Below are 23,031 nucleotides of genomic sequence, written 5' to 3' on the forward strand. Positions count from 1 at the left end.
GGTGCGAATGCCGGGAGGAATGCTTTCCGCGGACTATTACCGGACAATCGAGGGATTCATTAAAACCGATGCAGCGCGCCGCGCCGGTGCAGCGCGGCTACGCGCGCGTACCGCGGTGTCGGTGCACACCGGAACCGGACGAGAGAGAAAACGTCGATAATGACACGGTAGATGGATAAACGAGAGGAGCGGAGAAAAAAGAAGGAGCGCGAGCGGCGTGTGCGCGCGCGGATATAATGATAACGACGGTTTCCAGGATCGGAAAATTCTATATTCAAGGACGGCGCGCGCGTTTCAGCTCTCGCACAGGCTAGCTAGGCTATCCGGCTGGCTCGCGTCGGCGTCGGCGTCGGCGTCGGCGTCGGCGTCGGCGTCGGCGTCGCCGGGCGGCGGCGCGCGTCACGGTGCATCTTATTGCATCGGTAATGTGCATCGCGGAGAGCTGTCGTTCGAGCGGGACGACGACAGCGACGACGACGCGATGTGACATGTAATCACGTTGTTACCGTGCATTCAGCGTCGCGAACGGAGAGGAGAACGCATTAAAATCCGCCGGCTGCAAAATTGCTCCGCGGTGGCACGTAATTATTTCGAATGCCCGTCCCGTGCTCGCGCTCGTAAATATCCGCACCAAATCCTGCCGACTCTTCCACTCTCCCTCTCCTTCCCCTCTCTCTCTCTCGCTTGCTCGCTCGCTCTCATTCTCTCTTTCATTCTCTGCCGAAAAAAGGATTCCGGGATGTGCTTACTGTATCTCTTGGGACCGTCCTCCAGGCAGAACGTGAGGGTTAGGGTGGCGTCGTCCTCGAAGAACTCGGTCGCGAATGCGTCCCACCAGAGGTTGTCGCTCTCCTGCAACCAAAAATGCCACAATTAGAACTACATCCACGGTCGTTTAGCAACCAGCAAGTTCTAAAAACGACTTCGGAACACCAGTATATGCATAAACTATTGTATTCGCAACGAACCTCTTACCTACTTATTTGGGATTATTCTGTTACAGTAGTAGCTTTGTCATGCAACCAGAAATACCCAAGTACTTAATAAAATATGCGGAGCGGTTAGAATGTTACACCGACCCCGATTCTCGATGTTACACTACGAAGAACCCAAAGGAATTTGAAAATAATTGCGAATTAGACAGTTTGTATTTTATAATTAGAATCGCGGTCTGTACGCGTCTCCCGTTCGCCTATCTTTTGTCATTAATTACTCGTTAACCTGTTAGCTGCGTGTGACGTGTATACACGTCACAAGGAAACGGCAATTTTATAATAAAAATACTTCTCTCACGATTTATATCAAAATGCTTATGCTAACATATTCGTAAATTTCACATGCTTTTAAGATAATATAGAACATGTAATAATTCTAGGATAATTCTAGGATAATTCTAAGGATAATTCTAGGATAATTCTAAGGATAATTCTAAGGATAATTCTAGAACAATTATAAAAAAAAAACTACATTGAGTACGATCAATAAAACGCGTAACAAAATTTATTTTAAAAATATATCGACGCAGCTAACTGGTTCTGAGACTGAGACTTCAAATGGCCTCGGGAACCCCTCATTTCCCAGAGTATATATAATTTTGAAACACCCGGTATATTCGACAGGTTTAGGTTAATTCCGCGTTGCTAGTTTTCCTGAACGAAAGACGAGGAGCTGCGTCGAGCGAAGCTCGCTGAGAATAAAGTGCGATCGACGTTCGCGTAAACAGTTGCGAGTAACGCGAGAATCCGTTTCGCTGGCGGCGGCCGCGCACGACTTCCGGTCAGTTCGCGACGCATTCTGAAAATCATCCAGTGGATCGCGCGTGATTTTTCACGGCGTCTCCGAGCGTTCCTTTCCGGCAGCTTTCCCGAAGAAATCGAAACCATCGCGGGGTTCTCGCGGTATGTAATTACACCGGCGCGACGGGAGAAAGAAAGAGAAAGAGAGAGAGAGAGAGCGACCGGTCACTGATTCCGAATAAAGCGGCGCCGCAATTGTCTCTAATAATGACCGATATTGCGAATGCTCGGCCCGCTCGACCGTAAACCGTTTGCACCGTAGCAACTGTGTCGGCCACCGCCATATTTGTATTATTCTACCTACATGCACTGTACCTATATGCACGCGTGTACCTGACCGGCTCGTCTCTACGTGCACGCTGTACATAGAAACCTGCGTATATACAAATATATATATAATGTAAATATATATATATATAATGTAAATATATATATATATAAATATATATATATATATATATATGTATACATATATATATGTATGTATACATGTATCGGTGTTCGCCGCGGCATGAATATTTATAGCGTCGATACGGGCCGTTTGAAATTTTTACGTCGTAACGCGGCTCGTCACGTCGTAAAAGCTCGACGGACAATAGACAACGCACTGGGACCGATAAGCTTCCTACGATATTTTTTTCGCGGACGTCGGGAACGACGAGCGGCCGCTCCGTTATCCGAACCTCGGGAGAGAGATCGGCTTCTTTCTCAGCGTCGGATGTTCGCGTGCCTGCGAGCGGTAATTTCGAAGAATTCGAATGATTCTAACTTTGACCCGGCCTTTAGGCAAGTTTCTCGTTAACCCTCGAAACTGTTGTAACTGTGAAATGGTTTTTCCGAGAATTTTCCATTTAAAATAACCAGGCGCATTTTAATCGCGTGAAATAGAGTCGTCTAAACTCGAACATTTTCAATGAAAAATGAAATTTCGTCGAATGATAAGAAATTCGATGATATAAAAATGATTTTGCTTGACGATGAAACAATTTTCACGACAGATCGGAAGCCGTTTAACGCTTCGACCGGAGCTCCATAGAACCGATTATGCCAGTCGTTATGGTCAATTTAGTATCGTCGTCGCGCGGCAACAAAAAAACAACGCCGCTACCTTCTTGTTTTCCGTGTAGAGCGCGCAGGCCTCGTGACAGTAATTTTCAGATTTACATCGCGCTCGCGCGCGATATGTAACGAGCCGCGAATCGTAATGTAATGGCTCGTGATACGTAAGAAGGAGCCGGTCTGACCGGCTTAATGCAGTCGGGGTCACCGAGGGGTAGAAAAATACTAGAGATTTATTCGAAACGGAGAACCTCCTGTTACTGCATCTTACGATTATTGCTCGCCAGAAGCCGCGTAGCGACGGTTGATTCAACGTGTCGCGTCTTGAATTCATTAACGATGAGTTATACGATTAGCGTATCAACATTGTTAATGTACAAAAAGTGCACTCGCGTATAAAATTAACATCGACGACCGCGAACGAACACTTCTGTAAATCGGGACAAGCGGAGCCGTGTATCGCAAGTGCAAATGTTGGAAAATGGCTACGAAAAGATCAGTTCGATCTTTGCGAGAAGATCTTTGATTTTGGCGGAAATCTCGAGGCCGGAGAGATCGACGCGGATGGCTCTCTCTCGCGCGCGAGCGGGGAAAGACGAGGTTGAAGCCGAAGACACGCGCGCGCGGGAAAATAATAATAAGAGCGTGGGCGGAGGGAGCAGGAAGAGGGCGGCAGAGCAGCTCCGAGGCTGGATGCATAATTGAATGAAAGCGCGCGGCCAGAGAGCCAGGGGGGTGGTTCCTGCGAGTGAGAGGGGGTGAAATGCTATAATTTCAAGCCAGACAGTCATGCGTTATTCAGCGGCTAGTATAGGCCTCCTCTGTCTTCGTCTCGTCCTTTGCCTCGACCCTACTTCCCTCTCCCTCTCTCTCTCTCTCTCTCGTTGACTCCCTTCGCTCTCTCCACTCCATTCTCTTCCTTTTCATTCTCGAAAGCGTCGTCTAGCCGCAGACACGCGGTCGTCCGAGGAACCGGAAGTCATCCGGACCCCGTCCGACTCGATTACATCTTTCTTTCCTAATCCGACTCATATTTTCGCACCTTCCAGAGTGGTTGCCCCACCACCGGGTTCGTTAACATTTTACACCAGCCATGATTTAACGGCCTCTTAGAAACTGAAGATTAAACCTTTGTTAACTCCGTCGCGCCATTAAAAGTTACCACAATCTCGAACAATTCCCGAATCACTCTCTTTCCACGTTTCGAAATTAACGGCGTGCGTGCATACACGCGGTCGTCGCTTTTTTCTCAGCCTTCGACTTCTTCGGGAACGCGGTATTTTACCCTAAACAGCACTGGACCTCGAAGCGGCATCGAATAGAATCAACGATTCGGTGGGTTGAAATCGTAAGTCACAATTCGGTGATTGCGACAAACAAGGAGTGTTATTGTTCACTAGAATTCTCATTGTTTACTAACATATGCGCAGAATTTACCAATATGCGCGCTGTTTATCAACACGTGCGACGTTTAACAAAATTCAAATTGATGAAATATGCGCATCGATTACGCTAACATACGCATCGTTTACCGAGCACATTTGTCGTTAAGACATTTTAGAGGAAAGTGTATTCACTGGACATTTACCTTTTATTTCGCTCGTCTTTTTAACGCTGCACGTGCCAGCAGTCTATCAATAATATTTTCAACGAACGTTTCTTAATAATAGTGTAATAATAATATAAAGTTCCGCAAGTAAATAGTGACAATTACATTTATTTGGTTTTATTAGGTTATTTATTTATTTATTAGGTTTCATTAGGTTATTTATTTATTCATTAAGTTATTTATTTATTTAATAGGTTATGTATTTATTCTATTACTCTCCTACTATTTTTATAAATTCTATAAGTTCACAATACTATTCGTAGTGCACTCTCTTTCTCTCTCTATTTTCTCTCATTCTGCAATATATTAGCCTCAACGCTATAAAAAGATCACCGCTCTTTATCCAATTTCGATCGAGAGATCTTTGATTTTGATAAAACTTGGTCGCTGCATCCCCCCCCCCCCCCTCCTGCGCGCGTCGCCTCTCCCCCCGATTCACGGCAAGCTCGTTCGTTAATCTCGGCGCCTCGCGATCCTTTCTTTCCCGCGTAATCAGGTGTAGTCGATCGTGGAAGCTACCGATGCTTCCGTGCGAACCGCCCTCAACACCTGTAATTACGCTCGCGGAAACGCAGACCTTGAACCGGCGACGCGCCGCTGAATGCGCTTCGCCGATGCATCCAGCTTCCGGAAATGGGGGTCGTGAGCTCTTATACACGGTGTCTGAAATACATCGAAGCAGCTGTCTTCGAGACTCGACCGTCTTCTTCGCTCTACAGTCGGTTGCATTTGAATTGTTCGATTTTATTGTTTATTCTGTACACAAGGATAATTCGCGATTTGTCTAAAGCAATGATCCGAAAGAATTTAGGAACAATTAGGTTGTCCCATGAGCTTCTTTCGCGCTATGCTATGAGTGACTCTAAGTGGCATAATAAAGCCACCTTAATAACAAATATCGTGTATTCATTTCGCATAAAAAAAAAGGGAAGAAACTGATGGGACACCATAATATATATAAATAATCCGGAATACATTGAAATAATATAAATTAAAAATTACAATATAAGAGTGTATCACGAAGTAATTAGTATGTGTTTTAATGGCTAGAGTTGCTGGATTTGTAAATTGGCTCAATGAATTGCCAAAGAAGTCGATTTTTATATTAAGTTTATTTGTTGGTCTGGTCACTCTAATAATAACAAGTAATATCGAACGTGTGTGCTTGTACAGCCGCTGTATTTATTATTTATATTTATTATATATATTTAGTATTTATTTAATAAACCATATGGTTTATATAACCATAAAGAGGTAAAAAATACCTCCGGAGCTTTCATCGCGGTGTCGAAAGAGAGTCGAGAAGAAAGGGTTGGATTTTGGTAGCGAAACGGTGGCGACGGCGACGGTCGCTAGCTGGCGTCAAGCTGGTCCAGACAATCGGTAGCAGCTTCGGTAGCAGTCGGCGAAGATTTATTTCGGAGCGTAAGCCGCGGCCGTGCCAAATCAAGCAAACTGTTGCCACTCTCGCGGAAATTGATATTTCTGGCAAGCGAGCCGAAATCAGCGGGGGAGGCGCGTCTCGATCGTGTAAACGGGGGCCCCGGGATCTCTTGGACGATCGAGCAGCGAGGAAGACGAAAGCCTCCGGACATTGTCCCGAGCGTGTTCCGCGGCGTTCGGAACAGGCGATTGTCGTTTTCGCGGCGAGGAAAAGTGCGGCCCGCCACCGTGGAAGCTTGCTAATGCTCCGGCAGCGCGGTAAGGGTGCGTTATCGATTGCGACTGTGGCATCGGGGGTCGCTGCATATCGCTGGACTAACACAGCTAGGCAAATAGCAATTAATCGCGGGTACATCGACCGTCGACAACCTGTTTGGCCGTTCGCTCGAATTTTTCGGCGCGCCATCTTCGAATCCGTGCACTTACAATAACGAGCCTTGTACGCCGTTCTATGAATTTTATAAATTAACAAATTAATTAAGTTATAATTTCGTCAACTTTGAAAGACGTGAAGCTGATCGAAACGCAACGTCGCGGTAAGGTCAGCGATAAAAGATTCTGCTAAATTCCCGTTTCGCAGATACGTCCGGAACGAAATTTTTGAGGCAGCCTAATATTTGCACCGTCAAATCTCCGATCGTCAAAGGAAGTTTCCAAATAAAGTTTTCGAATAAAGTCCGAGACAAACGAGAATCGTACGGATACAGATCCCACGCTCGTATCAAAGTTCAAAGCCTCCCGCTTTCGTCCGCGAAAGCGCTACCAGTTCGATACGTCTGGGAGACGACTGCAAAATTTCGTAACGACCACCTAAAACTCGATGCACGCCTTTTTGTCTTCGTCGCGCTTGAGAACGGAGCTCACTTTTCGGTGACTTTATGATATCGCGCTTTACAGCGCCCTTTTCGTCTCGATTGATATTTAATTAGCATCGTAAACGAGAACGCGGCGCCAAAGGATACTTAATACGCGTTCATTAATTCAGGTGTAAACGCGATCGAATATTAGGTGCGGATATTAATTCGTGGCCCTCGCAATTAATTAACTTCGTTTTTTCACGTTTTCGCGTTGTTTGCCCGTCGATCCGTCATTAATTTCGCGCGATCCCGCTTTGCCCAAAAAATAATGACCGAATCGCACCCAAGTTCGATCGTTTTCTTTTAACCCTTTGCACTATCGCTCCTTTAATGCTGCGACGATTAGCACTTATCCTTAACATTTTTAATAAATGGACCAGACAATTTTACTTTCCTGTATTGTTTTTATTTACCTTTGTTTCTATACTTTGATTACAGAAGAATTCATTTTTATTTCAACGTAGAAGAATTTATTTTTATTTCGACGTAGAAGAAATTAATTTTATTTCGACGTAGAAGAAATCATTTTTATTTCGACGTAGAAGAAATTAATAATATTCATATTTAGCCTGCATAAAATCTTCTCCGCCAGTCTGACTCGTTATTATGGCGCAAGGGGATAATTGATAATTTTAATAATAATATCCGTCACATTATGCTCCTCTAAATCGTGTTATAGTTCAACGATTTCGAACAACCTTTCACCAAATTTTCACCCGGCACCAATCAGCATTAGTCGCAACGCCGTGCGATCGCGTTCAGGAGAACGACGGTCTCGAATTGTTCAAGGTAGATTCGAAAAACGAAGTTTCCGGGACGAGGGGTCGAGTTTTCGGGAATATCGGCGAGCTCCCCGGATTTTCGCAGTATTGCGGCTCGGCTGTCGATCCGCGGTAGAACGAGGCGGTATTTTGTAACGTAACTTTCGGAGCTTTCATACAAAGCGACGTGCCTTCTAAGACACACGCCGCTCCGCATAGAACGCTAGATCGATACGTAATGCGAGACGGTGTGCGCAGAGATCGCGCTTGGATGTGTGCGCTCGCGCTCGCGCGTACGTCTGTGTGTGTGAAAAGAAACCGTGCGCTGCGAAGTCTACTGGATTTCACTACGCCGGGTACGTCGATAAACGTGTACGCGTTGTTAGCTCGCTGTGTAAAGTCATTTCGTCGACGTTCCACCGTTAAACGGAAAGACCGAGTCCCATTTGTCCCGGGGAAACCTCGTCGCCGCGCGCGCGCGCGTTATTTGCGAAGCATACGTTTTATTTGATAAACAGACGACGGGGAATCGCGAGCGAAATCCAAGTGTGCTCGCGAGCCGGCGATCCTCTTCGGACGATCCCGCGCGCGTCTTCTCGCTGTGAGAGCGTTAAGAGAGCCCGACGCGGATCGCGTGAAAACGTTCCTAATCGCTCGATTAACCTGTCATTGAATTTGTTAGCTTGTTAAACGGCGATTCCGCGCGCGCGGTTATGTCGCACAGTGATTGATGCGTGTAAGTGCACCGTGATTCGATTCGAATTACTGGTCTATCGGGCAACTATGAATTTATCTATTAACAGGGAATATTGAAAATTCGATGACCCGGCTATCGGTTGCTCGTAACTGGAGCAAACGCTGCTCTGCCCCACGCTGCACGCGTAGCAATCTTGCTGTTCCTCGAAGAAATTACGGCGTGTTCTGAACGTACCGACGAATACCAACAGGGGGTGAAACGGTTCCGAAAATGTCTGTTTCAATCGACTGTATCTTGGCTATAAATCAAATAGTGTAATTAAATAATTATATAATATTACATAGCAGAGGCATCACCTTTTCGACAAATAAATTCTAGTATTATTATTATTAGTAATAATATCGTCTAGAAATATATATATATAATATTATTAATAATAATATAGTCGGCAGATTCTCATCCCCTGTTCCGTGCAGAGTATTCGACTCTCGGCCCCGGTTAGGCGAAACGTCTATCCGCTTCTGCTCTTCCGTCGACGCCCGGTTATTACGACGCAACGACGGCTCGGATTTTCGCATTTTTCTCTCGCTACACCCCTTTTATGCAACCCCCTCGTGCAACCCCCCGCCCATCACGCCCTCCCGCGGAACCGCTCCGCTACTTCGGCGCTGGACAAATTGAATTTAACTCGGCGCTAATACACCGGGGTCCGAAAGAGCGCGTGTTTCGCCCGCTTTGTCCCCGGCGCATCGTGGAAATCAGCGATGATTTGTGCGTCTCTGCCGGCGCCGGCGACGGATTTTCCGCCCCTTTTTAACCCGGCCGGATCGAGATTGAATTTCTTGCGCGTTGTCGCGATCCGCGCGCGCTCGCTCCCCCGCACCCTCGCACGCTCTCCAGCTATCAGCTGCGATCTTTTTTCCGCGACGACGTTCGCCGGGGCGCGCGCTCTTGGATCTAGGACCGGCTGACGCGTAGATCCGATCGCCGGCGATCCCTTGTCTCTCGGTATCCTCGATCATTCGGTTAACCCTTTACACCAGTCAGCCTCGCGATGAACATTTCCTAGCCAATTTAACCCTTTGCACTCGAGTGGTGACTCGGAGGCACCACTAAAATTGTTCTGTCACGTTCCAAAATAATTTTTATACTAACAAAGTTTAGATTAAAGAGAATTGTTAACTGTAAAACTGTTGCTATAAATCACAAGAATCAATTTCATATGTGTAACGTACACTTTGTCACGTAAAATGGAAATACTGCAAGCTAGACAAAATTATTTTAGATTTAAAGTTAAAATGGCTTCGAGTGCAAAGGGTTAACCCCTTGCACTATAATAACGAGCCATACTCGTGGTGAAGATTTCATGCACGATCTACTAAATACGAATGTTATTCATTTATTTCGAATCGAAATCACATTTAACCCTTCGCACTCGAATGGTGACTCTGAGGCATCACTAAAATTGTTCTACCACGTCCCCAGACAATTTTTATACCAATAAAGCTTAGATTTAACAAATTGTTAAGTAGTGAAACTGTTGGTAGGAGTCACAAGAATCAATTTTGTATGCATAAAACTGCATTTTGTTGCATTGAATGGAAATACTATGAATCAGAAAAATTACTTCAGATTTACTTTTAAAAACGCTTCGAGTGCAAAGGGTTAATTCTTCTGTTATCAAAGCGCAGAAGCGAAAGTAAATAAAGACAATACAGGAAATAGGAATTGTCTGGTCTTATTGAAGAAAGTATTAAGAACGAATAAATGTTAATTAACGCAGCGCAAAAGAAATCATAGTGCAAGGGGTTGATAAACGCGGCTGCCAGTAATTTATTTAAAATTTCAGTCTTTCGTCTTCAAAATCTGAGGATGAAGGTAAATAAATTTAATTGCAGTAGCATTGTATTTCGTTTAATCAATTAAGCGTGTTCGACGACTATATACGTCATGGAGATATAATGCAAAATTTGGTGTCGTGACGATTATATCCGTCATGCGTAAAATTTTGTTACAATTTGATAATTAAATTGTAATCCTGGCGAGAAATTATATTCGCAAATTTTAATATAAGTAAAACGTTGAGAGGACAAGACGAAATGAAAATTATAAATAATTTGAGCCGCATTCATAACTTCGTCATCGCTCGATTACGGCGACACACGCTGATGGACGCTTAGCAAAGAGTTAACTGGTGAAATATAATATCGCCACAGTTAACTGCTTAAATATAATGCTTTTACAATAAATATTCTCTCTTGGCGACGAGAATATACTCGCCGATGAAATAGCTGGCTGTCGCGCTAAGAACAACGGACAGCCGATAAGTCTACGCGTGGAATCCGCGACAAATATGTTCCGTGGAAGCGACGCGGCTGAAACCGAGAATCGTCGTAAACATTCGGAATCGCACGGACGTCAAAATAGTCCGCCATCGGTGGTGGGTCGCGCGCGCGGATCTTCGAAGGAGGTTCGAGCGAACTGAACGAGTTGTCGGAGCACCTTATAATCAGCTGGATGACAATACGAGACGCTGTTCTCTGGGGTTAATATCCCGAGCCGTGTCAAAACAGGATCGTAGTTGTGTTCGTAAACAGACGTAGCTGTATTCACGTGGAGCGGGATGAGCCTAATAATCTTATGTTGTACAGTTTCTATCAAGGAAATATCGCGTCTACGACATGGATTCCAAATCACCGATTCGCATTCGAGCGACGAGACAATCTATATAAAAGGTATAGATCGTCGGAAATACGGTGGACGAGGAAGAAGATTTTGTCGATCGGTGGAAATCTACGCTACCCAGCCTACATATTTGTAAAACTGAGGGTTGCGTTGTTGGTAGCCGAGGATTCATCTTGGGCGGTGATGTAATGTCTATAGAAACGGTAACAAGTATTTTCGTTCGATGAAAATAGTAATAAAGGAAGAAGATTTAGTCGTAGTCAAAAGGAGGAGAAACGCGCAGCTAGAGAGAAGGAAGAGGGGAGAGAAATAAAAGAGATAGCACGAAGAAAAAGGAGAGGAAGGAATATAGAAGAGAGAGAGAGAGGGGAGGGGAGAAAGGAGGCAGAGAACGGGAGATGAGAGAAGAGAACGGTGGAAGAAAAAAAGGAAGGAAAGCGCAGGAAATGGAAGAAAAACGAAATAGCCTGGAAGGAGAGGATGATCGGGAGAGTCTCCTCGAACGTCCGCCCGATTCCGGTTCGATTCCGTCTCGGAGGAAAGGAGAAGGGAATCCGGCATAATTCGAGCCTGTTAGCAGGTATCTGCCGAAAAACGGTCTGGCTCGTGGACCGTGGCCGAATATTTCCAGCGTGATCGATTCACGCGGCCACGTCTGTGTATCTCTCGTTGTCCCCCACCCATCCCCCTCTCACTCTCTCTCTCTCTCTCTCTCTTAATTTCTCTCGCCGTGCTCTCGCGTGTGTCTCCGCCCCGAGAGCATCGATCTCTTCCGGAAACGGAGAAAAAGAACGGAATATTTAACAATATACAAATATATATATCGGGACGGAAAAAGGGACGAGGAGAACGGAGACCGGAGAGGAAGACGAGAGAAGGAAAAGGGAAAAAGTCCGCGCGCACTTTGTATTATCTCCGAATCGTTCCCGAGGTCCTCGTCCCAGAAAACGATTCACCGCCAATAATTTCTCCCTCTCTGTCTCCCACCCTCTTTACTCTCTCTCTCTCATTCTCTCCTTTTTTCTCTCTTTTTCACTCTGCTCTCCGTCCGGCTCTCTTTCCGTCGCCCTCTCCCTCTTTCTCTCTCTCTCTCTCTCTCTCTGTCTCTCTCTCTCTCTCTCTCTCTCTCTCCGCAGAGCAGGCTGCATTTTTTCCTTCCATTTTTCGCCTGGCCGTCAGGGCGTCGGTCTTTGTGCGGGCTGTACCAGAGCCGGGGTTGCCGTCGGCTTTTCACCGGGACTGTACCACCCTACTGTTGTTAGGGGGGGTGTGGGGAGACTAGGGGTGGTATATGATCGTGTATATACGCCGGCGGGAAAGTATTGTCGGCGCGCTCCACCTCTCGATTTTCTTACGAAAATCGTTTGCGACCGGAAGCCGTCCGCGGATCCGGGCATGGGCTATATCGAAAATTCGGCAAAATTCCAGGCCGCATCGCCATCATTTTTCAGAAATTTCGGTGGACGGTTAGGCCCGCGGATAGTAGTCCGAAGATTTCTCTCTGGTCGGTCGGCCCGGGACAAAACTCTTCCGGCCGATCGGAGTATATACGGCCAGGGGCGGCGGCGAGAGGGGCGAGCCACGGAGGGAGAGCCAGGGGATGGGGGGTACAATATGGGTTATCGAGGGGGCCCCACCCCCGGGGGAGAGCAGGGGCCCTCATTTTATTACCCAAGCTCCCATAGAGGTTCTCAACCTTCCCTCGAGCGCTCTCGGATCTATCGCGGCGCACGGTGGCCTGGGAAACAATCATTTCTGCCCGAAATAAGACTTTTCGGCTCTCCCGTTTCAACAACCGCTCTACTTAATTATCCATCGACACGATTATCCACGACTCTTTCCTATTTCCAAACACCGAATACCAACAATCCCGTGGAAACTCTTTGCGATTGGACGCGGCGTGGTCGGAACCAAAAATACGAAATTAACCCTTTCTGTGACGAAGAACGATGATATCGTTGTTGGCTGCATTCGAGGCAATGTTTCCTCAACATTATCAACGAATAACAGTTTTTATTTCTTAATAAAATCTTCCCTTTCGAATTTTCAAACTTCCCAATCGGGTTTTGCAAACTTTTTGCACAGTGTCCTTCTCGAAACTCATAGCGTTAATTACGTGCGGATTTTCCGAAGCGGACGTTGACAGTGATCACAGAACGAACCACGATTTTTCGAATATTTTTAATAGTCCGACAAAAGAAATATCTCCGACAAAAATTGCTCGCTGTTCGTTTTCTCTGCAAAGTGAAATACAAAAAAACATTCCAGAAAGGAATATCTCTTTCATAGAAATTGCTTGTCACCCCCATGGCTCAAATGTCAATGTACGCACGCTGTGCTATAATTTCAAACCTCGAAACAACGCTAAAATAATTTCCAGCCACAGAAAGTGAATTCCCAGACCGCCACGCAGTGTTTCTCTCCTCTCTCTCTCTCTCTCTCTCTCTCCTTGTACATCGTTTCTTTCCCGTTCGTTCCTTCCTGCTTCTCGCTCCTCTTTTCCTCTATTGTTCCTATTTTTTGCCCGACTTTCTCGGATCGTACGAAATAATTTGCAATTCTTTTTTTCTGGCCGCGCGATCCGGCCAAGATACCTCGAGTGGTAATTCGATCAATTTTTCCCTAGCCGCGTCCTGCCCGCGCTCGAAATAGAGGACCGATTCGCGGGAGGAAATTTCCCGGTGGAAATAATGCCGAATGATCGACCGTGTACCATGACGGATTTCGAGCTCTTTGTTTCGTTCGGGGCCTCGTTCGAGAAAATTTTAAAATTAATCGAGTGTTAGAACCACTTCGTTACCGAGAGACGACGTATCCTCGCGTCGCAATTTTAGTGCTTCCGAGTATCGCGTTAAGATCGGGAAGCTTTCCGGTCAGCGAGATGTTCCAGTGTTTTGACTTTTTTTTGTAAAATAACCTGTTGGATAATAGCAATGGAGTCTGGAGAAAGAAACCGCGCGCGAGTCGTGGACGAATTCAACTTTTGGCACTCGCTGTGGTTTCTGCGAGGAAGCAGCTTGTAGAAAACTGCTCTACAAGCTGTTACACGACCTCTTTGACAAATGTGTACAGAAAATTGCGGCGCGGCGAGAAGAATGCACATCCCGTGATAATTATTTATAACGTGTTACTCGTCCCTCTTAATTCTCCGAATGTTATGTTTACTCGTACGAACAAACCTCGCAAATATATTTTAATTCTTGCAAATGTATTTCAATTCTTACAAATATATTTTAATTCTTACAAATATATTTCATTTCTCGCTAAAATTCCAATTCGAATTGTAAATTATTCTTCGAACAAGCTAATTGTTTAGTTACCGACACTGTAAAGACGCTTTCGTTATACCCATCTCTTTAGCCACCTATTTTTATCCAATTAATTTTATAATCGTTATAGGCGGAGCGATTAATTTTAGAAAACGGCGTAAAATTGAAGTTGTTAACGACGGCCTTGGACTTGTTTCGTAAAAATAGTATCGAAAAGCAGGCGACAACGTATTCGCGTTCGAAATGACGGATTTCAGGATGTCTGTACGATAGTTGTGATTGTAAAGCTCGCGTTGACGATTGCCGGGTGGGACAATGAAAATCGTGCCGCAATAAAAATGCGGTCTCGTCGTTTCGAAGCCGGTTCGGCAACCGTAACGGCGCCTAATTAATTGAAACGATACTTTGCTTCCGGGAAGGAAATAGTCGCGCAGAAGGCGCATGAAATATTCGTACTCGAACGATGTTACGGAGTAATTTTCAGGACAACTCTTGAACTGGGGAAAAATTTCCGAGCCATTCAGGATTCCGCCTTCCCATCTCGTCGTCCGTCGCGCGTTCACTCCGTACCCGCCGCATCTCCATCCTTCTTCCGCCCCTCGGACCGATTCTTTCGCGTTGTTCGCATTCCCTCTGTGTCCCCCCCCTCCCCCCCCCCTCCCCTCCCCCAAAGGCTCGCGCGGCATACTGAGAAAAGTTTTACGTAAACATCGGGCCCGCCCTTTACTTACGTGTACCTGACGATCTCGAGAGAAGGAAAAACAGCGTCGTTCGGAGGATATGTTCGGGAAGAACAAGCGGTATAATGTTTGTCCCTGTTACCCTCCTCTCCCTCTCTCCCTCGGGCCCGCGGCGGGGACACGCAATTGAATCCGCGATTAGGGGAATAAACCGAGAGAGACTTTTCCTCCTCGATCGCGAGAGGTCTACGGGATTTAGATTTCGCGCGCCGACCTCGAGACACTTCCGGCTTCGAACTGTTCGGAGAAATGATCGGACGCGTTGGCGTTAACCCTTTGGCTACGGCAGACTTTGGCGCGCACCGTCCGTACGGTGCCGTACGAATTCACTTGCGACGTCCACCAAGCACGGTGAAGTTTTTCCGTCACACACATATTTTCGACGAAATATATTAAAATATTCAATACACCGAATTCTATTACATTAAACCAACATTGCTCGAAGTGAACGTTGACTTTAAGATTCTTTTTTGCAATATTTAATAATCGAATTTAATAATAAACGGCGAAACAGGCGAAATTTGATTTGGACGCCTATTGGCGCCTGCAGCACCAGGAAGCCAACATGTGTCGGACGCCAATAGGCGCCAACAGTAGTCAAAGGGTTAAGCGATATGCGCATCGTCGAAACCGCCCCGAAATTTTGCATAGGGAAAAGAGTGAAGTTTACTTTGTAACCAGAAAGGCGGCGAAATAATTCTTCATGATTCCATTATCGTTTCTTTACAATACATTGACGTAACTCTTTCTAATCTATTCTCGTTGTTATGCAGAATTATTATCGTCGTAGAGGTATTGGGTTGTTCGAAAAGTAATATCGTTTTTTTCCCGAAGGAGGATTTAACATGTACGTCGCCGACGATTAGACAGTAAAATCCCCTCACAATTAAAGCAATTTAATTAATTAGAATAAAACTGTAAGTTCACATTTATCATAAGGGATGACGTTAGAACTCTTTCGCATTCGAAAAATCATAGTCGAATTTAATTAACTAGAATAAAACTGTAAGTTCACATTTATCATAGGGGATGACGTTAGAACTCTTTCGCGTTCGAAAAATCATAGTCGAATTTAATTAATTAGAATAAAACTATAAGTTCACATTTATCATAGGGGATGACGTTAGAACTCTTTCGCAAAAACCGTAGCCGAATTCATCTTGCTCGAATATATTGCAATAAAAATAAATGTTCAAAATTGGACGGAAATTAATGTCACCCAGATAGAGCGTGAAATCATGCTACTAGTAGACAGATGGCAAAAGGTATTGGGAACAGAATGGCCATTATATAATTTAATAAAATATTTGTTCATTATACGAACATTGTCTTTTATTTTCGCAAGAAGAAACGAAATTACTTTTCAAACAAGCCAATAATTTATTCCCATGAAGAATTATTCGAATATTTTGATTCTACATTCTATTTTGATTCGTTAGTTGATACGCCTTGGAGACGTTAGATCGTTTAAGGTATAATTAACCCTTTGCACTCGGATTTATTTCACCTGTAATTCTCAAATAATTTGTCTAACATATAGCATTACTATTTTGTATGAAAAAATGTACTTTACGCATACGAAATTGAATCTTGTAACTCATGCAACAACAGTTATGCTTCTAATAATTTTTGAGATTTAATTTTCCATAACATAAAAATGATTTCGGAACGTGCTGACATAACTTTAGTGGTGCCTTAGCGTCACCACTCGTGCGCAAAGGGTTAAGGAAATATATTCGTTCGAATCGGTCTCTCGACGAGTTGGTTAACGAGCTGAACGAATCGGAAATAATGCATCAGCGTTTCCGAACGATCGAAAGTGTTTCCATTGCTTTCTGCGCGCCTGTTTTCTCACGAGTGTACAAAATCCGCGGTCTAATTACAGTAATTTCCTTGGAGGGCGAACCGGCCCGCGCGGCACGGAAAAGCGAACACGAGCGATTTATCATGAAATTAACTTTGTAATTCTTTGAGCGGCGTCGGAAAATCAAAAGCATGTACACGCGGCGGCGACTAGAAACTGCGGCTGGAGAATGGGGAAGCAGAAAAGCGCTGAGAGGTTTTTAATTGTCACATTATCCCGTTCGAATGTGGCGAAGAGGTTTAATACAAATTAAAAAGAAGTACGTAAGAGTGGAGCGTATTAAGCAAACGAGCATATTCCAGCGCCGGGTTCATTACCAGGGTAGTTCGGGTTTTGCTAATGCGTTCCCCCGGCACCGGGAGACACAAATCTGATCGGCGGAATGGGTACCGCTGAATAATTGTCTAATTGAATCCGATGATCGTGGAATATTTTAACGTTTATCACTTTCCAACATAACGAACTCGACTTGAAATTATCGCGAGATTTATTGCCCGAGGTTTATAAGAGATGCCCGAAGCGCACTTGATCGATGCGTCGAATTGTCAGGTTACGTCACGTTATGTATTGTAAAGTCGCCGTGGAGGTTTTAGTGGGTACCCTGTGGGGGGGGTCGTGTGTATTTCTCCCCACCCCCGGTCAAGATTAGCTATCAAAAACCGGGGGTGGGGGAAGCTATCGACACCTTAGCACAGGAACCCCACACTACCCCCTGTCTGCTCCCCCGAGCAGGCTGGGGGGTGTCTGGTTGGCAGATTTCCTCCACGTAAAAAAAAAGAAAAAAAGGTTATGTATCGTCGCGATCGGTTCAACACCTTGCCGCGCACGCGAGATTCTGCGGATCGACCACCGTCTCGTTTCATCGAGTAAATTCGAATAAGTTTCATCGAATAAATTTCACCGAGTAAACGGTGCTCGCTCGCCAGCGTATCCAACGATTAGGTTGGTTTGATTTCGGGAATATTTGGTCGGCACTATTATCGGGGATTTATGCGATCCGCGAGCGCGCGGCGGCGGCGGCGGCGGCGGCTCAAAGTAACGCGGACGAAGGGGAGATGCGGCGGCGATGGCAGAGGCGCGCAGCACCCGGGCTATGCCGTTGCAAAGGCAGAAAAATTGCAGGTCTGTGCAATATAGATTTTCGCGATGAATGCCACCGCGGCCGGCCCCGTGATATTCAGTCGCCGCTGCGAACAGCATCCGCGGAGGCCGAGAGAGAGAGCTTGTTTTCAAATTAGAAGTTTCGCGGCGCGACTTGGGCGTTATTAAAAATTTCCACGGTCGCTTTTCTCGATATTACAACGCGTGTGTTTTTACGCTCGCGCGGCCGGGGCGGGGAAAAGGAACGCGCGGCCGGGCCGCGAGCAAAAATATACGCGATATCCCGCGGAAAAAAAAATATCCCGCGGAACCCTCGTCGTCGAGGGCGTACCCGTTCGCGTGGGGGAAGAAGGTTTTTCCTATTATTCAAATGCCTGCTTCGTTATTAAAAAAAAAGGAACTTCCCTTCGAATAAAGAATTTGTCGAATTATAAAATATTATAATATATAATTATAATTATCTTCCATAAATATTTCTTCGAAACGATCCCAATAATGCTGAACTCTGCAACCGGAGTGACCTGCCTTAAGAAAAAAAAGAACTGTCACGAACTGTCTGAACCGACTGTTAATGAGAATTTTTCGGGGAAGCTCCCGCGAGCGGAGGGACAACCAATCGATCGGCTCTCGGTCGCGGCGGAATGGACGGATTGGTCACGCACCCCTTCGAGACGCGATTATTCCGAGCGGGACGAAAATATGGGGAAATGGAACGACTTTCGCGTGTGCGGGACACGCGACGATAAATGAGACGTCATCCGCCGCGCGACGCGGAACTCGTCGGATTGTGTGTCTCTTGTTATTCGTCAATGTCCGAACGGTCGAATACGTTTTATCGAGTCGAGCGCGTTCGGTAAATAATTCAGGGATCCGTGATCACGGATATCAACGGATCGAGCACGAGACGACGAAGTTTCGTTCGACGGGATTCTTTCACCCGGTGCAGTTTTTTTCCGGGTTGATTGCCGGCCGGCAAGGTCCTAGTCGGCCCGGCTACTAGAGTTGCAGCGTGCATTATACCGGCCGGCGAAACGAGCAAATAAATTTTTCCGAGCGAGCAATTAAACAATCAATCGACTCGCAAACGGGTCGCGTATGGATTCGCGGGAATATAGAGGCGGTGTCGGGCGCTGTTTAATTACAGTTTGTACATTTGCTGGCGCTCCCCTGCTCGCGCGGCTTTCGGGTCAAAGATGTCCGGGCTCGTCGCGAAAAAATTATGAGCGAGCCCCGGCGCTTTGTTCGCTCGCGGATTTAATCGAGATAATGACGAAATCGATGGAGAGAGGGGGAGACGGAAAATGAGAGAAATAAAGAGAGAGAGAGAGACAGCGTTAAAGTAATGGTCCGAGAGACGATGTTTACGCGAATTCCCATTTTTACAGTGGTTTCGCGAGTATCGTGCGGGGAAGATGGCCGCCATGTTGAAAATCGTCGGCAGAGACGCGTGTCATAGTTCCTTGATCAATATTTATACAACCGATTATACATCGCTACGGTTATTATTATATATACGCGGTTGTTATTAAATTTTCTACGGTAGCTAATAAATAGCCTACCAGTCAAACACGTTTTCGATGTCCAGATCGATTCCGTAAATAAGTTATCGTAATAATTATATGCTTTCGACGCGCGATCAAATCATGGCTGTTCTTATCTTTTGTTAATTAACCCATTTTGCTCGGGGCATATTAAAATTGTTCTTTTCTTTTCATCGCTCGAAAATCTTCTCAAGCTTTCGTAACACGAAATAGTTCACGATAAATAATCGATAAATTATTATCGTTCTTAGAAAAAGAACAGCAGTTTGCGAAACGAGTTCAGCCGTAAACCTAAGTATAGCGCGACGCGAACGGAGTCCAGTGTTCGACAACATTTCGACACTTCGGAAAATTGAAACGCAATTTCCGAACACGCCCCGATTATTTTCGCCGCAGCACAATTCTGCGGAAGCGACGTAAATGCGGCAATTAAACCGCAACGGAGGCGCCCGGGTTCCGCTTTGTTGCGAGACCGCCGGCGCAAGTCTCCGTTAACGATATCGCGCTGGTTCGACGCGAGAAGAAAGCCGAGAAGTTTGGCGGAGGATTCGGTCCGCGTTCGTCTAACGAGAGCGCGATTTCGGGTCGCGTTTTATCCGCCGCGGGAAACCGGGACTAAGCCCGCGGGGAAGAAACGTCTTGTCGCGCGCTGTTTCAGCTCGTTGAAGCGGAACGCGGAGCAATATTTCTTTATATGCTCGGATTAGCGCGCGCGCGCGCGGGAAAACAGCGTTGCAGAAAGCGAACAATGCGCCTGAACGTAAAGCGTGAAAACGATCGATTCCTTCGAAAATTCGTATTAAAATAATCATTATTACAGATATATTATATTTGATATAATAGACATTGAATATATTTCGAAATTTCGTGGAGCAAAGCGGTTGCAAAAACTGTATTTCGAGCGGCTGTTTGGCAACGTCGAGGCGCGTCGCGCGATGCTTTCGCAATAATAATCGGCGAGGCCGTGGCGCGATTGGTCTCGCGGAAGTTCGACCGCCGCTAATTAGGAATTCGACGCAACCCCATGGAATTTACTGCGTTACCGGGAAGCGACGCTCTTCTATTACGTGGAACGACCGATCGTAAATATGCGATGGCGAGCTCGTTGCGGCATTTCTTGCAGTCCGCGGCCGAATTGCGGAAATCTCGCCCGGCTGGGCCGCCTGTCGCGTCTCACTGCTTCATCATTGTTATCCTGGCCCGCGCTCGCTGCGAAACCACGCCGATCGACCGATTTCCACTACGAAATAACCTTCTTGCCGAGCAATCCCGGCGCGACCCTCGAATCACGTGTTACAACATTGCCGGATGCTTTACAGGGCCGCGTCGTTTCTATTTTATCCACAGAACGCTGATTCTGTCAATTATCTATCGAAATTAATTTATCTAAATCGAAATTAATTTATCTAAACCGAAATTAATTTATCTAAATCGAAATTAATTTATCTAAATCGAAATTAATTTATCTAAATCGAAATTAATTCATCTAAATCGAAATTAATTTATCTAAATCGAAATTAATTTATCTAAATCGAAATTAATTTAGCTAAATCGAAATTAATTTATCTAAATCGAAATTGCCTCATTAGTCTCCTTACGATTTTTAGGGGTAGCTCTAGAATAAAAATTAACCCTTGGCACTCGAGTGGCGACTCTGCGGCGCCATTAAAATTACTGTAATACATTGCAAAATTATTTTTAATAAACATCGCCAAAGCTTTGATTTAAAGCTAGTTAAAACTATTATATGAGTCGCGAGACTCAATTTCATATGCATGAGTTAAATATTCTTACATAAACTGGTGACACTAGAAGCTAAAATGATTTTAGATTTGCATTTGAAATGGCTTCGAGTGCAAAGGGTTAATAATTTCTTAATTTTACTCTGCCGAGAACGTGTCTTTTCGGTGCGCCGATTTAATATTATAGAATTATATATCTTCCATTATAATATGTATTAGAAAATGATATTAACTTTTTATTAGATAACAAATGGTAGAGCAGCATCTTTCGAGACTGCCAGCGACGACAGATAAGTTTCATTTAATGACAATAGCTTCGATGACCGACTAAGGAGTTAACAATAGCTTTCAGGGAAGTTCTCATTGCCACCGTCCAAGTACCTAATTGGTTGTTGATGCGGCAATGCCGAGTAGCAACAAATTATTAATAACCCGTCGACGAAGACGGCCGAAAACCGGCGAGGCGGGGGAGAGGAGAAGACAGAGAAGGGCGAAACCGCTGACCGAACTGATCCCGTGGCAGAGAGGCAAAGCGATATCGAAATGCATTATTCGAAATTTACAGGACCATAAGCTCGGAAGAAGCTTATAGCGAAATCGGATCGTACCTCGTAGGAGAGTATTAGAATTAACGCGTATTAGCGTACAGGGGGGTGGCGGTGCAGTGCGTGCCGAGTACTGCGGCTCGAAATTGTGAAGGAGATCGTGGAAATATTAGGTCGAACGCGAACTTTGCGCGCGGAGATCTCCGCGATATCCTACTCAAAAAATATCGATACACCAATTAACGTTATTCGCTATTGCCGGTTGCCCTAGAGAGCGCAACAGTGATCTAATAATAGGCCAATCGACGATTATTGAGAGCCGATAAATTCGGTCGACCGAGCATTTCACCGTCGCGGAAATCTCCTGAAAAATGAGGAACCATAGTTTCCGAGCTTCTATTTCACTTTTCACAACGATTTCAGCCGGGGTGATTCCGCCTCGCGGGCTCGCTGACGGATCACGCGAGCAGACATTGTAATTCTATTTGGCGATCCATTCGGCGCAGTTAAACGCCTATTATGAGAAATGAATCGGGGGAAAATTCGAGCGGGAAAAAGTTTTTCCGTGATATCGCGGCCGGCCGAGGTGAAATTAAAATGGTAAGAGACAAAATAACCGAGAGAGACCGTGCCTGATTTTAATTCGCGCCGCGTCTCTGGCAGAGAGCGTGTCCCTCCCTCCCACCGGGCGCGTTTCTCTGCGATCCCGAGCCCCGGGTTGCCTCGTCGTTCCTTCTCGTATCGAAAGGAAACCAATCCCCTGGCGCCGAGGTCGACACCGAAAAGCCAACCCTCCGCGTAGGCAGAACTACGGGAAACTTCGGCGGCAACCCCCGTGCACTTCGCTGCTGCTCGACACGGCTCGGCAGTAGGCCGGATCGAGAAATTCAGCGACATTCTGTTATAACTTTTGAACATTGGCGACGACGGGGAAGGGAGGAAACGAAAGGGAAGGTTTCGTCCTGGGCCACCTACAGGTCTCATCGGCGAGGCTTATCCGAGGGGATGTAATTTGCGAAGGCGGCAATATTAACAGACGTTATGTTCTTAGAGACTTTGCTATAGTAATTACGATAATATAATTTATGCAGTCGTTCTCCGATGTTTCGATGGTTCTAATAATTTTTAATCAAGGAATTGACAGTGTCATTTGGTAGTTTTAGCGTCGAGATCTGGACATTCCCTCTGCCATTAGAGGAAACCTGTATGGCAGGGCTTCTTAAACTTTTGTCATTCACGACCCCATTTATGATTGCGAGTTTCTTGACGACCCCATACAAATATAAAAGAAAAATAAATTAATATTTTTTGATGATTTATTT

The 23,031-nt window shown here is 45.5% G+C and overlaps 1 protein-coding gene across 4 annotated transcripts in view; it reads right to left on the minus strand.

Moving 5' to 3' along the window:
- Positions 1-23,031, minus strand: part of Chi (LIM domain-binding protein 2 Chi) — a 79,734-nt gene that overhangs the window by 7,610 nt on the left and 49,093 nt on the right. For all 4 annotated transcript variants that reach the window (XM_078182146.1, XM_078182145.1, XM_078182143.1 and 1 more), the window contains exon 3: positions 750-852. In XM_078182146.1, coding sequence (XP_078038272.1) covers positions 750-852 — 103 coding nt within the window. The remainder of the gene's footprint in view (positions 1-749; positions 853-23,031) is intronic.

Source organism: Augochlora pura, chromosome 6, assembly GCF_028453695.1.
Source record: "Augochlora pura isolate Apur16 chromosome 6, APUR_v2.2.1, whole genome shotgun sequence".
Classification (NCBI taxonomy): domain Eukaryota; kingdom Metazoa; phylum Arthropoda; class Insecta; order Hymenoptera; family Halictidae; genus Augochlora; species Augochlora pura.